The sequence below is a fragment of the Chenopodium album genome, chromosome 10 (genome assembly GCF_948465745.1).
Source record: "Chenopodium album chromosome 10, dcCheAlbu1.1, whole genome shotgun sequence".
In the NCBI taxonomy this organism is placed as follows: Eukaryota; Viridiplantae; Streptophyta; class Magnoliopsida; order Caryophyllales; family Amaranthaceae; genus Chenopodium; species Chenopodium album.
The window spans coordinates 11,423,626-11,440,199 of NC_137843.1; the positions used below are offsets into that span (position 1 = coordinate 11,423,626).

Consider the following 16,574-nt stretch of genomic DNA (forward strand, 5'->3'; position numbering starts at 1 on the left):
ACAAAAAAGTTACTTTGATGGAAGTGTTTAATGATACTGGAGAAGTGGAGAGTATTTTGGCTGGAGAAATTTCAAGTTTCTCAACCAATCTGTTTCTCAAGGGGGTATATTAGTATTTTTGTACACTCTGCTGGGGATACAAACGTCTTTTACTTGTCTTGGAAGACGTTAATCCGGCGCTATCTCTCTCTTGAACAATGGAGCTTGAATTTTTCAATGGAGGTCGAGGAAATCAATGGTAGAAGCAAAAACCTATTATTTGGGGTTCACTATGCCCTTAATTTTTTATATTTTTCTTAATGTTTTTCGTTAAATTCGGAAATGGTGGTGTTGACGTTGGGGTTTATTGTGGTGGTTCAGGTTTGTCTGCAAATAATGGTGAGAAAGGAAGAAGGGAGGTTAAAGAAGGTTGAAGAAGATGGAAGGAAACGTGAGGAAACAGAAGATGATGAGTTGAGTTAGCTTGTAAGGCATTGAAATTATTTTTTTTGAAAAAAGTTGCTCAAAATTACAACATGACCAGTTGATGTGTGAAATTTCAAATTTGTAACTGGGCAGCCTTTTTTGGTTGCACAAAAAATGAAATTTTGATCCGTGCTTACTGGTTAGACGTTGCAAATGAAGGATGAATTATCAATTAATGTTGTACATGATACAAACTCAGTAATAGTAACTTGACTATTCTAAATCTAATTCTTTACACAAAGCTTAATAAGAATTTCACATAATCTTACCTAACGCATTACATTTGATTCATATATATCACACACATAACTTAAATATCTTAATTACTACACTTATTGTTAGTATTACTTAATCAAATTTTTAATTAGGTTTAATTAGTATTTAAATTTACTCTTAAAAATTAAGGTTGTTACAGTGTTGATAAAACACTCATAAAGGCAAAATGGGATGATAGTTTTGGAAAGGAAAAAGTAGTGAAAAACACTTCAAAAATTAACATTGTAATGCTACTCTAAGTTTCTTAGCGGTCAATTAGTAGTAGGTAGAGGTTAGCTATTAATGTAGCGGTTAAATGTAATATTTTATATTAAGTTACTAGTACTCTTAATAGATTAATAAGTAAACACGCATAATAATGTCCTTTAAGGTCATTTTGCATAATTACAATAATTTGTCAAAAGCTGATTTAACTAAATCTATTTACATACAACCAATGATAAATATAAAAATAAAAAAATAAAAAATAACCAATATAAACAACTTATGTTAATAGTCACTCCAACCAACTAAGTTAAACACCTGATAGCCAACATCAAATTGTCAAACAAGGCCAAATAATTGCGGAGAGAAAAGAGTTAATACTAATAGGAAGTGAGATAAAAAAAAATGTAATGCGTCAATAGGATAAAATGAGGTAAGAAAAGAGTTCAGAGCATTCCTATAACGAATGGATGATTTAAGGAAATCCCTCCTATAATGAGTTTGGTTAGATTCGACCTCTAGCCTCACGTCTGATAATTTAAAAAACTAGCTAATTATTATAGCTTCCTATCTCAAATGGACCAACGGATGGAGTACTCCGTAATTAAGTAATTACCTTAGTTCTTTGTATAAAATTAAACTTCACTATTTAAGAAAAAAAAAAAAAGTACAGTAATATATTCATCTTTGTAATATTGACCATTGGCAACACGCCAACACAATATAATTTCTGTACATCAAGTCATCAATGGTGTTATATATGTAGCAAAGTAGGAGTATAAAGTGTCTCTGAGAAAAAAAAGGATGAGGAATCTTCAAACTCTGCTAAAATTATCAAGAAAATCTCTTAAACCATTGTTTTCCCCTTCAACATTTCTCTCTCCTAAACCCCTAAATCTCTTAAACCCTTCCCTTAAACCCTCCACCATTTTTACTCCACATTTGCCTTTTCTCTCATCACAACACAAAGTTACCGCATTTTCTTCTCAAATTCTTCGTTTTTTCAGCATTTCTGGAGCTTCTGATCACAACGGAGAAGACCCATGTAAGCAAAGTTTCTCCTTTTTTAGTGATCATTCTGGGTTTTGTTTATCTTCATGTTTTTTGAAATACCCATTTGAATGATTGGTTTACTGATTACATTTGTTGAATCTTTCTATGTTTTGTTGGAATGTCTGGGTTTTTTTTTGTTATAATTTTTTTTATGCCTAGTGTGATAAATTTCGTGAGTTATGAGTTACCTCTTCCAGGTGTTTGATGAAAGGTCTAAGAGAGATAACTGCTATGTGCCTATGTTATTGTGAATTGGACGATTGACTAAATTTTATGGTAATTGAGTACCAAATTATGAAGCATCTGACTTCATTACTCCTTTGTAAAAACTTCCATGTACATTTGTAATATGTTGTGTTCAGGTAATTTTGCTTGCTTTAAGAAAAGTAAGTTCATGTGTATAATGTACTATATGCATTGACAGTTTCCCATTTTTTACTCTGAATTGTTTTTATAATGATGAAACTTGTTGATTTGCTGTCGCAATAATTCTGGAAATAGCTTCATGATTATGGCAATCATGGTTATTATGTTTATGACTCCAATTGGAATGCTGATTAATTAGTAGGCAATAGTTTCACTACTGAAGACTTCTTTTTGACAAGACATGACATGTGAAATTATGAATATATAAAGCTTTAGTAGAAGATCATACATAATCCGCTTTGTTTACAGAATGTATATTGCTATTTAGATCCTTTGTTGCATATTTTCGAGTAATATACTCCTAAGTTCATGATTTGCATATGTTCATATTAGCTTTAGACAAATTTTTATATGTGGCTGGTCACGGTGTCACACCGTGTGGCAGAGGGTTACTTCTAGGGGTTACTTATTCAAGGGTTATTTATATGGGTTCCTTATTTAGGGGTTATTTGATCAGGGGTAAATTATAGGGGTTACTTATTCAAGGGTTACTCAGTCGGTCAGGGGTTGCTCAATCGACTAAGTAAGTAACCCCTACTGGCCCATACAAGTACCCATGAATAACTAACCCATACAAATATCCCCTGAATAAGTAACTCATACTAGTAACCCGACCCTATAAGTAACTCCTGTCATACGGTGTGGCCAACTACACAGAAAAGTTATTGTTAGCTTTGATATGTTGAATATATATAGAAAAATGATACCCCATTGTTGTTTGCAACATTAGTGTGTCTTTTTGTGTTTTCCTATATTCCAAAACTCACTTGAACTCCCAAGTGTTTATATTTCCTGTATTACACCTAAAAGCTTAATCTATATCTCTAATATTAAGCTAAATAAAATATCATTCTTATTAAATGCTTTCACAATCCTAGAGGACGAGACACTTTATGCTCAGGCACATTTTGGTATAAAGAGCTTATACTAGGTAGCTCTAACTCAAAAAGGGTAATTAATCCGACAAGAACAACCTGACTAAGGGATTTTAGTAGAGAAACTATAGGAGTCATATGTAGCTATCAAAGAAGAAGCTTACAGGGTTTATCCCAATAAAAGTTAGGAGGACAAAGATGGCCACACACAACTCTTCTATAGTACGAGACACCGCATTGCCTCTATCAACCCGTAGTCTTGCAACTACCTGGTACGACATGGTGGAAGAACGAAGGTTCAATCTTCTTCCTTAGCATATACTATACTAACTTCTTCAAACCTTCTTCATTCGTTTTCTTTGCTTAGTCTGTGAAAAAAAACTCTACGGATTGACACTGAGGATTCACATTTGGCATCATCACAACCCATTATTAAGTTTTCTTTGGTTGCTTTATTAATATAGGATTTTCTCATCTTTTTTCTTTTTTTTCTTTCTTAGAAGATCACCATCTTTTCGAAAGCTTGGCTTAGCGACTACATACGTAGCTTCAATCTTCGGTTTTCGTTTTTCGTTCTTCTTCATCTTCTTTTACCATCTCACGTTTTAAACATCGCAATTCATCAACACATCTATGCAATATAATTTTCAAACATTCTACAAACTATGAGTAAAAAGATAGATATCTCATTTTAGACTTCTTTTTTATCACAATAAGTTAAAAGAGTGTGTTACCTTTTTCATAGGTGAGTCTTTGGATTAGATTGGTATCTCAGATTTGATTCATAGATACAAGCTAACTACCGTTAGGTAGAAAGTAGTAAGAATAGAATCCTGCATGGTTTTTTTAACTCCGATCATAAGAGGATTTGTGCCAAGATTCTTCGGCATACAGATTTATCGACCGGAGTTAGACTTCGATGTTAAAGAAGCACTTCAATACTTTATTCCCTATTCCACATTACTAATTGTCCATTCTCCAGAGATCCCTCTAGTAAGAGACACTTCTAGCTCAACTATCCAAAAACATTAGTTTAGTGACTCGCTACGCCCCAAAAGCATTGCTTTACCATGTAAACAACCAAAAGCAACAAATTTTTATATTTTTATACCAAACAATTATTTCATTAAATAAAGACACAAAAGCAGAATCATCTCATTAACTATACACCATCATTATTCAAATATCTTTTGACTTTTCACTGATACATAAAAAAGATTTCAAGAAAATCACAAAAAGCGAATTTCGTGCTTTGCATTACACTTCGTGGGAAATCGGATTGTTTACAATTAATAGGAAATGACTTAAAAGTACTCTCTATAGACAAAAATCTAGGAGATTTAGATAAAGAAGAAGAAGACCATACATTAAAACACATTACTTTGCGTGTATTGACACTTATTTAAATCTTCTAGAAAGAGTCGATGGACTCTTCTATTGTAGTCTTCTCGACGACCGGGGGCGAGATAGGTGGTGGCCTGTACAATCCGGGCTTGTTACTCGTTGAGGAAGTTTTGTTTGCTGTCTTCCATAGCGCTATTGCGGCGCTCAATCTGTTGCATGGCTGCAGCCACAAGCGCTGGATCAATGGGAGGCAGGTGCTCTCGCAAACCTTGCTCACATTGGAGCTTCTTTGTTTCTACCAAACAAATTTGGTTTTGAATTGTTGCTAGCCTTTCTAAGGTAGGGATATCCATATATTTTACTTAAAATTTTTCTTTCACTTCTCTCTTTGAAAATATAGATCGAAAGAAGGTTCAATTTATTGGCCTTGGGAGCGCTTAACTCTTTCTTGTTATTAGTAATAAAAAATTGTTGTCTTAAATTCATAACATATTTCAACTTAGCTTTTCATGGATATGGAACCTGATCCACTAGATTTTAGCGTGCTTAATAATTATCTTCGTACAAATTGGAGTACGAAAGGCCCTACCCAACAACGAATAAATTAGTCCCTTTTTTTTCGGGTACCACTACGCGGCTTAATTCCGACCACTCCCTCAAAAAAGAAGGTAATAATAGAACACACATTAGAGAATACTCCCCTTTTTTCGTCTAATATGGCAGGTTTCCAAAGCCATTTTCTTAAGAGATTGAGCACTCCTTACTCGAAAAATCAAAGCTACTAGTACAAAAAGCATGTGATATGTCCTTAATCTTATATTAAGCGACTACATATCTCTTTTACGTAACCTACTTGCACAATTTAGCTGTGCCTATTCCAAGTAGTTAAACTCACAACTACTTGTTTTTTATTTATTGGTTGTTTTTTACCTGGGTACATCTTGAACTCCCCTCGTCCATATATATATCAATAGATAGTGAGTTATAAGGCTAGATAGCAAATAGGCTAGTGAAATCCATACTACTTGTTCAAGTAAGCAAGTAAGATAGCATCTAATCTAGGCGATAAAAATCTATGTTTATAGCATAGTGACAATCTTTCTAGTCCTATTTCTACGGGAAGGACAAACAGTTGATCACTTAGAAACCCTTGAACCCTATCCTCTCTGATTTGGAAAAAGATGATCTTTCTTAGGTTGTTCAAGACTTAAAGAAGAAGATTTTTTTAATATTAAGGAATTGGATGTGGCATTCTTGCTATCTCTTCAATGCTTTGATCCATATAATCTCGCTGTCAAGTAGGAAGAGGAGAAATTGGGGGACTTATGAAATAACTATGGCATTGAAGATACTGAATTGCAACGCCCAATTGATGGTCTGAAAAGCCCACATCCGAGTCCAAAATGGAATTGAATTACTTGGAAAGAGTTGATAGGGACACGGAAATTTCGAAGGTATGTAGTTTCTTATTAGAAGCACGAGGAAAACCCAAATGAAAGCAAATAAGAGTGGTAATGGTCTAATGGAGAATGTGACTCGTTTCACCGAATAAGCTATTGCTAGTGCTAGTGCTATATTGACTTACTCTATACCGAGTGGACGACAAAATGAGCTGGGAAGGGGCTTTTCCATCTTTTCAGGGAAATAAAAGAAAGAGAGTAGCTTCGGTCTCACCTAGCTTACCTTAGAAAGGACAGAGCTGTTGAGTGAGGATTTCGCGAGGGAAGTTCAAGATATACCCAGGTACAAATCAGCCAATAAAAAAAGGCAAGTAGTTGCAAGTTTAATCAGAATAGGCAAGGCTAAATTGTGCATGTATGTTATGTAAACGAGATATGTAGTCACTTATTATAAAGTTAAGGACATATTACATGCTTTTTGTACTGGTTGTCGAGTAAGGAGACCTCGATCTCTTAAGAAAGGGCTGTGGAAACCTACCTTATTAGACGAGAAAGGGGAGTACTCTATTATTATCTCCTCTTCTCAAGGGAGTGATCGGAATGTTCCACGTTGCGGAACCCTTAAATAAAGAACTATTTTATTTGTTTCTAAGGCACGACCTTTCGTACTTCAGTCCTTACGAAGAGAATTATGTAACACACTAAAATCTAGTGGATCTGATTCCATATCAATGAAAAGCTGAGGTTGAAACATGTTATGAAACTAAGACAACAATTATTTATTACTAATAATAAGAAAGAGTTAAGCGCCCCCGAGACCTATAAATAGAAGCTTATTTCAATCTATATTTTCAAAGAGAGAGGTGGAAGAAAAACTTTAATTAAAAAAAAAAATTGATATTTCTACCTTAGAAAGGCTAGCAACAATTCGGAACCAAATCCGTTTGGTAGTAGCGGAGAAGGTCCAATGTGAGCAAAGGCTCGTGGGAGCACCTACCTCCCATTGATCCGATGCTTGTGGTTGTAGTCATGCAATGGATCCAGCGTCGCATTAGCGCCATAAAAGATGGCAAATAAAACCTCGTCAACGAGAAACAAGCCCTGATTGTGTAGGCCACCACATACTTCACCCCCGGTTGCCGAGAAGACTAGAATAAAAGAGTCTTTCTAGAAGATTCAAATAAGTGTCTGTAAAAGCAAAGTAAGGTGTTTTAATGGATCTTCTTCTCTATCTAAATCTCCTATATTTTCGTCTACTGAAAGTAATTTTAGTCGTTCTTTTTTTTTTTTTTAATTTATTAATGGTAAATATTCCGATTTCACACGAAGTGTTATGGAAAAAACGAAATCCACTTTTGTGATTTTCCTAGAAATCTTTTTTATGTATTAGTGAAAAGTTAAAAAATTAAATCTTTTCTATTGGTTATCGTTTAATGCTTGGTATTGAGAATAGTATTCCCGTTGATGGGTTATTATTCAGTCCGATTGAATCACATGACTGTTTTATTAGAAAACCTAATATTCATGTCTAGCATGGTTTTAATAAAAATATACTAGTTGAGAATGGTGATAATATACTACCTAAAATAGCATATGCTTACACAAAGGATCAACCATTTATTGATATTAACATTCCTTCAAAAACAAGCAGTGGAGCTCTTATGAGGGTGTTAGTCTAGGTATGGTTATCTATGATATTACTTCTTTCATAGGGTATATCTCCTAATTTTAATGATATTTTAGCAAAAAAAAACTAGTTATGAATAATGATGGTGTATTGTAAATGAGATATTTCTGCTTTTGTGTCCTTATTTAATTAAATAATGGTTCGATATAAAAATATAAAAAACGTAGCCGTTTTTGGTTGTTTACCTGCTAAAGCGAAGCTTTTGGGGTGTAGCGAGTCGCTAAATCGAAGTTTTTGGTTAGCTGAGCTAAAAGTGTCTCGTACTAGAGGGTTCTCTAGAAAATGTACAATTCATAATGTGGGATAGGGAATAAAGTATTGAAGTACTTCTTTTCAGCAAAGTCTAACTTCGATCGATAAATCTTTATACCAAATATTCTTGGCTCATATCCTCTTATGATCTCAGGCTTCTATTCTTACTGAATTTCTACTTAACGGTAGTTACCTTGTATCTATGAATCAAATCTCATATACTTAGCGGGTCCAGACTCTTACATAAAAAGAAAACACCCTCTTTTAACTTAATGTAATATAAACGAAGTCTGAAATGAGATATCTATCTTTCTTTTCAAAGTTTGTAGGATGTTTGAAAATTAAATTGTACAAATGTGTTGATGAATTACGATATTTAATACGGGAGATGGAAAAAGAAGATGAAGAAGAAAGAAAAACGAATTGAAGCTACATATGTAGTTGCTAAGCCAAGCTGTTGGAAAGATGATGATCTTCTAAGAAAGGAAAAAGATGAGAAAATCGGATATTAATTAACAACCGAAGAAAGCTTAATAGTGGGTTGTGATGATGCCAAATGTGAATCGTTCGTGTCAATCCCTCTGTTGATAAACAAACTAAAAAAAGGAAACGAAGGAAGAAGGTTTGAAGAAATTAGTATAGTTTATGCTAAGTAAGAACATTGAACCTTTGTTCTTTCACTAGGTTCAAGACTAAGGGTTAATAGAGACAATGCAATGTCTCATACTCCCTCCGTCAAATGTTTTTCCCATTTGCCATTTTTGGTGTCCCCTAAATGTTCTTCCCATTTCACTTTCTCCAACTTAATTATGATTGAGTTTTATCTTTCCTAATGTACTTTTTCTTACTTTACCCTCATTTTTGCAATAATGATTGGGGTTTAATCTTTCCCAATGTACTTTTTCTTACTTTCTCTCTCTACTTTCCTTACAAATTATTGGGGTTTTATCTTTCCCAATGTACTTTCATAACTTGACTTTCCTTACAACGTATGAAATGCTCAAGGCGCACCAAGGCGTTTCAGAGTTTCGTGCGCCTAAGACGTGCCTCCGCACGCTTTGTTGAAGCTAGACACATATAATAAACAATAAAAAATCTAAAAAACCTGCCGTGCACCCTAGGCTGCATGTCATTAAAATCGCTTCGCCTAGGCCACAAAGCGCATGACCCCTGACGCCTTATGCCTCTAAACCTAGGCGCGCTTTTTCAAACATTGGGTTGATATTGGTATTTTGTTGCATTCTAAGAGATATCTTGGACAGGGGAGCAGCCTGTTCTAATTCTTGTCTCATGTCTGTAGTTCTGTATAACCTTCTTTAATCTGTTCATAATGCTTATATCTCTATTTTTAGTGTGGGAAGTGTTGGATCTCTTTCATGAAACTTCACTTTAAGATTTGGGGGAGTGGGGGGGATCACCTAAATTGAGAACTGGGATAGCTTAGTAACCTGTTGAGTGTTGACTGATATTGAGCCAGTTTCTATTATGAATTTTGGTTATAACCGAGACTCATTGGATGATTTAGAGAAGCTTTTTCTTGTAAAATTTTTATGGTCACCCAAGAAGATTTTCAAATCCACAGCCTTTTACTATCTCTAATTTTTCTTTGAATAATACGGCCCCAAAGTTAGTTGAAGAAGATTTTGTGTGTAAGTTTATTGAAAACTGTGATAAGCTGATGGTACGGAGCACATATTGGCTAGAGTATGTTGGGTGTGGCCAGCGTGCTTCACTTTTAATTTGGGATGTTTGTAAATTTCTTGTGTGGCTTCCTGGACAAATCAAGAGCAAGATACTGTAGTGTTAAGCAGTTTATACAGTTATGTAGGTGATCTGGTTGAAAGAAATGATTGAATCTTCCCTAATTGGGTGTCTCCTAGCAGTTTACCGTGGAGTTTTTAGCATCTTTGTATTTGTTCTCATGGGGCTCTCATGGTGCTTGTTGTAAGGTGTACTAGGAGACTTGAGTGCTTTGCTTGGATCTACGTAGTTCTTTGAGGATTGCTTGTAACTTATATTTTTGCTTCTTTACAGATGAAACTGATCAAGATTTGGTTATTGAGGGATGGGAGGAAGAAGATGACACTGATCCTGAGGTGCTCTAACATTATTAAGATTTTTTATGCCACTTTTTTAATCAGCTGATTCCTTTTGTACGTATGCCATTAATTTCAGATCGGTGATGGAGGGGCTGGAGGTGGAATTGTGCTCCAAAATGTCCCCTGGGGTGAAAAAGTACTATCTATAGCACGTGAAGTTTTGCTACAATTTGACGATGACATAAAGTTGTATTCTTTCAAGACTACTCCTCGTGGCTATATTTATGTCAGACTCGACAAACTCTCCAATGAGTATGTTTTCTGTGTTGTGGGATTTTATCTAAATTGTTTTTGAATCCTGTACGGGCTATACCATATCAATATTTCACCTACGTAAAAATTATACACAAAGTATTTTGTCATGAATATGACTTAACCTGATACTGGTAAAATAAAATAGTAATTATGATGGAATCACATATCCCCGGGAGATCTGTAAGGCTGTAACTGGCTACTAACTGTAGGCTTGGGTCAGTTTAAGTATCTTATGCAAATGAGAACTGAGAACAAGTTCGTTAGTTTGAGCTCTTGTATCATTGTATGCATGAATTGCATGAAGCTTAGCTTCTTTGAATTTTGATTCATAATTTTTTTTTTTTTTAAAAAAAACCCTACATACATTCTTTTTGACCATATGCATCTTTGTATGTTGGCTTGTCTGAGTTTGCTGCATGTATTAATTTGTGGTGTGATTCATATAGGTATGGCTGCCCCAAGCATAGAGCTAATTGAAAGTTATAGCCGAGAATACAAGAAACGTTTGGAGGAAGACGGATTTAAGGGAGAGATACCAAATGATCTTGCTCTTGAGGTAAATCAATACTGTCCAATTGATGACACAAGATTCTTTATAGTAACATTTGTCCAAGAATTACCCTCGTGAAGGGAAAAAAAAAAAAAAAAAAAAAGCAAACATGAACAATCCCAAGTTAGATCTTAATTCCACCTTTTGATATTTTAAAAATAACCCCAACTATTTGGGTTATCTACTTATCTTCTCAATATAGTCCAATGTATATATACTGTAGATGTACTCAATCAAAAAGACACAAGAAAAACAAAAAAATAATACTTCAGAGTATTTTGAAAAATTAACCTCAAAAATTGTGTTGGATTTAGTAGTATTTGAGATTGGAAAAACTTGGATTATTCATGTCCATATTATTTAAAACAAAATAAGGTGCTGTATGAGAATGACAATTTAGATCTAATGATACATTTTGTTGTATGTTGTAGGTATCTTCTCCAGGTGCAGAGCGCCTACTAAGAATACCAGAGGACTTACTTAGGTTCAAAGATTTTCCTATGGTTGTATCTTATGTTGAAGAAGGTACTGAAGCCAAATCTCAGGAGAAGAGTGGGGTTTTCTTGCTTGATTCTATCGAGACAGAAACAGAGCATTGTGTCTGGAAACTGGCTGACGTTAGAGCAAATAGGGATCCTGCAAGCAAAGGAAGGCCAATGAGTCGTAAAAGGAAGGATTGGAGACTGAAGCTTCCTTATTCAACGCTGAATAGAGTAACATTATACCTCGAGTATTAATTGCTGAAACATAATATTATTTTTGCAGCGTGGCCAAGTTTTTTCTCACCCTAAAATTATGTATGGCACACTTAGTTTAGTTATGTCGTAGATGAAAAAATTTCAGGATATGTTGCTATAGTTAATTTTGAGGCTAAAGGAAATGAGATGTCACTAGTTTCCTGATAGTCAATGTGGATGATTAACTTAACTTGATTCATATAAATATCTATTTGATAGAATTATTCATAGATCATAGGTATATCGTGTAAAATTGTAAATTTTATGCAACATTTCTCCGTTTTTCTGTATTATGCTGGGTTTTTTTTCTTTTTTTTTTTCCCAACTGCGACTGTATTAGGCAGTTTCAGTGTTGAAGACTTGAAGGTTGAAGCATTGCCATTTCTTGGTGTATTTGATAACCTACGGCTATGGGCTTTGATAAGGTAATGATTAAGGTTTAACAACACGTTTGGTACATAATTACAATGAATGATCTTATGTGTACTCCGTAAATTTTACGGAAAGTTAATATGACGATGCTCATGTTTCCCTATCTTTATGTACTCCCTTTGTTTGTAAAAATACTGTCTCATACTAAAAATGAATGCCCTTATAAGATTGTTCAATGTTAATGAGTTTATAATCTTTACATGGAATATTTATGGAAAGTCGTGTGACAATGTTTATATTTCCCTTTCTATATGTACTTCATCCGTCTCTAAAAGATTGTCTCATACGCTAAAAATAAATGTCCTAAAAAATTGCTTTATATAGTAATTAATAACTTTTTACACTTGCAACTTCAGGAAAAGTTTTGTAATGGCTATAATAATCTTGTAGCCATTATAATTTTTAAATATGAACCATTGATATGCAATATTAAACCATAGCCATTCATTAATTTGACTACATAATTCTAGTAATAATAAAAAAAAATATTATAAAAATATTAGTTCTGATTCCAAAAAACTAAATATATCAAACAGTACGAGTTAAAATTAGATAGTTCATCTTCCCCAGCAAGTCGAGCAAGATACTCTATCTGTTAAATGCAGTTTTGTATGACTTGTAGTTTCAATTTTATGGGCAGAGTTCATCTTCCCAACTCCCAAGTAAGGTATTAGGCATCTAATGTAATTCTTAGCTCTATGAAAAGGAGTTAGAATTAGAGACTAATATAATTGTAAGTGAATCAAAAATCATAATACCTTCATTGATATTCTTCCATTTTTTTGTTTATGATTTTTTTTTTAATATATAGAGGAGGAAGATGATGATCGTATTAATTTTGATGAAAATACTTCTATGGTTATAAATAATGAAACATCAATCAAGATTCAAGATACTTTCTTCATAATTTGAAGGTTAAAACTTCACAACAATAGTGATTTTGCGATTGTAAATAGCAGTTTTTTTTTTTTTTATTTAATAACTGAAAACAATTTTTTAATTTATATTTTGATAAATGTTTAAAGTCAATTGAATGGATGGACAAGATTGGTCTTTAAAAATAAATGATTAAGATTAAAAATAATTACAATGGTCACAATTTCTCTGTAGCCATTGAATAGTCGTCCTGCAACTTCACTTTCTTTATCTCTTTTCCCATCAATAATTGTGTCTATCCATGTACAATAAGTTTATAAAAAGAAAGGGAAAAAAAAGAAGTAAAATCGAAGGTTCAATGCAATTTTAGGGATGAAGGGAATATTTTTACGAGTTTTTGGATGTAAAAAAATGATGGTTCTTTCTTGATATAAGTTACAAATATTCATTTCATTCTTACCACTTCTAGTGGTGGACTGATGGTAAGAGCACTCTAACTTATGGGCAAAAAAATGCCCATGAGGAGAATATCGTGATAAAAGTGGTAAAAATGACATCCTATTCATGAGCAAAAAAAAAAAAAAAATGCCTATGAGGAGATTGTCAAGTGCCCATGGAAATGACAAAAATAAAATGCTACAGTATCCGTGGTGAAGGATTTATGTCTTCGTCATGTGCAATTACTAGATATATAAATGGATCAAATTATGGAGATAATTAAGTTCGTTCATTTGGGTCGTCGTTATATCATAGCTAAAGGTACTAACGATCTTTGGGCTAGTAAAATAGGTCAAAGCCCAATTGGACGGATCCTATAAGGTCACACAAAGGGCCTAGATCGAACACGAGAGGACGAGGCCCATAATGGGCCTCATCCCCTAGTATGGCCGGCTATATGGAGGAACAAGGAGGGTTTTGGGTTTCGTGACTTAGTCTAATTATAATGAGATTATATATATAGACTAGGTGCCTAGGGTTTGAACATAATATTCAGTGATAAGTTTGATCTAACCCTAATTAGCAAACACGAGACTAACCCCCTCTCACACTCTCTCTCCTCCCCTCGGAGCCGGTGGTGTGTTGTTGGTGGCGGTGGTTCATGCGGTGGTCGGTTGTCCATTAAAGGTGGTGATCGCGGTTTTCCTCTTTCACTCGATCAATCTAGTATTAGTAGACGGCTCGTTCAAATCCTGTGGACTAAGTACAGGAGCAACGGTTGGGGCTCTATTCTCTCCCTGATTTGCCTGTCGAATAACTTCGTGGAATTCACGCTTCAGAGGTATGATTATGTGTCTTGAGTGTTATGCATGCGATCTTGGGATTAGGTGAATATGATTCATGTTTTCCACATATAGTACCTATAAACTCCTACACATGGACCCTAGCTCTAAAATTAGATATTTAGTTAGTGTAGGAGAAAGAAAAATAGAGGAGAGAGAGTGGTGTGGGTTTTTTTTTTAGCCCATGAGTGTGTGAAAACTAAAGAGTTGTTAAAATAAAATGTCCATGAAGAAAAATAAAAGTGGAGTGAGAAAGTGGGTAGAGAGACCGAAAGAGAATGACATATTTTGATTTTGTCTATGAATAAGAGTGGTAAAGGGAAAAAATATAAAAATATAAAGAGATTGGCACAAGTTTATGCAAGCTCATTGTCGTCATAACTACTCATTACAATTGTTTCAATTGACTCATAAATTGGTCCTTATCTTTTTCACGATATTGTTTAAAAAACCTTTTGCTTAATAAATCATGAACAAAGGGATTCTTATGCCATTTACACTTTGGCAATAATTAAATATGGTTCGTTAAGCATTAATTTAAAGGGTTTGTTTGACATTGCTGTAATTTTCTTTTTTTGGTATTTTATTTTTTAAAACCATATGATATACATATACTAGTATATTATATAATGAATAAAAAAATTGGTCAAACTTATTAAAATCATGATAATTTTGAAAACTGACAATAGAAAAGTGGAAATACTTGTGGAAATACCTTTTTCTTGTTTTCTGTTTTTAGTTTTTTGTTTAAAAAAAATAAAAAACTAAAAACAAAAAACGATGCAAAATAAGCCCAGGCTTTATGTTTTTTGGTTTTTTGTTTTTCAAAATCATATGATATATGTCATGTAGAGAATAAAAAATTAGTCAAACTTATTAAAATCATGATAATTTTGAAAACTGACAACAGAAATAAAAACACGTTTTTCTTATTTTTTGTTTTTGGTTTTTTTTTAAAATAAATAAAAAACGATGTCAAAAAAGCCCTTAGCTTTTAGTAGTATACACATTATTATCAAATACTTAAGACTATATTACTTGTCTAAGCAAGTTACTAATATGGTAGGTTCTCTACTTCTTTAGTATTATCCTAATTATTCATTTGTATAAGAAACCAAACATGTTGATTGGTTTTTGCCTACTTTTGTTGCCTCTTTTATATACGTAGTATTATATTGATTTATCCAATTTTCCTATACACCTAAATTTTGTTGCAGTTGATAGGGAAAAAAAAGGGGGCAAAAACAAAGAGGCTATTCAAATTGTACTTGGGTTTCTAGTTCTAAGAAAAGCCAAAAAAAAATAAAAAGTAGCGCCCACAAAGCTATGGGCACAATCACAACTCACAACCTCCCCTCTTTATGCTTCTAATTATTGGTTAACATGTGCTATGTAGGAAAGGTCCTACCATTTTAAGATACTATTTATTACTAATTCCTACTTATTTTGGTCCACTTAAAGTTTAGTTTTATTTAGGATTGGATACATTATTCATTTAGATAGATGAATTGAACAATTTTAGACTATATTCAATGGTGAGACTCAAATTTGAGTATTGAAATACAAAATGAGTTGTTTTTTTTACCTTCAATAGCGATACCATACTCACTTCTCAATTTAATAATTCATGTAAAGCCTAATTTTCCAGTGGTGAGACTCTCTAAAATATACAAATGTCACTTTCAAATTATAGCTCACCAAATCCATTTCTTTTTTATTATCAAATATTGTAAGATTAAAAAATAAATAAATAAATAAAACTTAAATAAATTACAAAATATATTAGAATATTGACAAGGGGCCCACACTTTTTGTCAAATGAGACTCAAAGTTGAGTATCTAAACTTGACAACTTTCTTTTGGAGTTGCTAAATTTAAATACCAACTTATTGGTATACATTGCAAAAAATACTCTCTCTCTCTCCTAAAAATACTCACTTAAGTCTCACTATTGGAGAGGGTTTTAGGAGCATATAAATAGTAATTTTATGATAAGATTGGCTCACTAAATCATCATTAGGTTCTATCTTTACATGACCCAATCCTCCAACCTCCCAAAATAATGAGTAATGATAATTATGTGGAAGTGATGGGATGATATTTTCTAATTTTGGTTATTTGTGAAGCTTGGAGAAGATAAATGTATTCAAAAAGTCATGTGATATGTGGTACCTGTGATGTGAGGTAAATTAATAAATTTTTCTTGCAATTATATTCTAAGGATGAGTTTTTCAAAGTGTGTTGACTTGTGTGATCTATAACTTAATATGATATTGTATAGAATTGTTGATTTGATTTAGCAAGTCACCTTATTTAATTAAGCTAGATCTTTGCATTTTGATTTGTTTTCTAAGCAAAAACAC

At 33.4% G+C, this 16,574-nt stretch overlaps 1 protein-coding gene across 1 annotated transcript; it reads left to right on the plus strand.

Moving 5' to 3' along the window:
* The first annotated feature begins 1,771 nt into the window (after nt 1-1,771).
* LOC145563553 (uncharacterized) lies at nt 1,772-12,249 on the plus strand. Its single transcript, XM_081624000.1, has 4 exons — nt 1,772-1,990; nt 10,017-10,333; nt 10,783-10,892; nt 11,318-12,249. Exons 2-4 carry the CDS (start codon nt 10,306-10,308, stop codon nt 11,621-11,623), a joined length of 444 nt encoding a protein of 147 aa, XP_081480126.1. The 5' UTR covers nt 1,772-1,990; nt 10,017-10,305; the 3' UTR covers nt 11,624-12,249.
* Nucleotides 12,250-16,574: the final 4,325 nt, after the last annotated feature.

What these genes read in the sequence shown, in the direction of transcription:
- LOC145563553 (XM_081624000.1), top strand. Translation starts at nt 10,306, where the DNA reads ATGTCAGACTCGACAAACTCTCCAATGA. An exon ending in CTCGACAAACTCTCCAATGA is followed by an intron (nt 10,334 to 10,782) that starts GTATGTTTTCTG and finishes TGATTCATATAG; the next exon opens with GTATGGCTGCCCCAAGCATA. An exon ending in CAAATGATCTTGCTCTTGAG is followed by an intron (nt 10,893 to 11,317) that starts GTAAATCAATAC and finishes TGTATGTTGTAG; the next exon opens with GTATCTTCTCCAGGTGCAGA.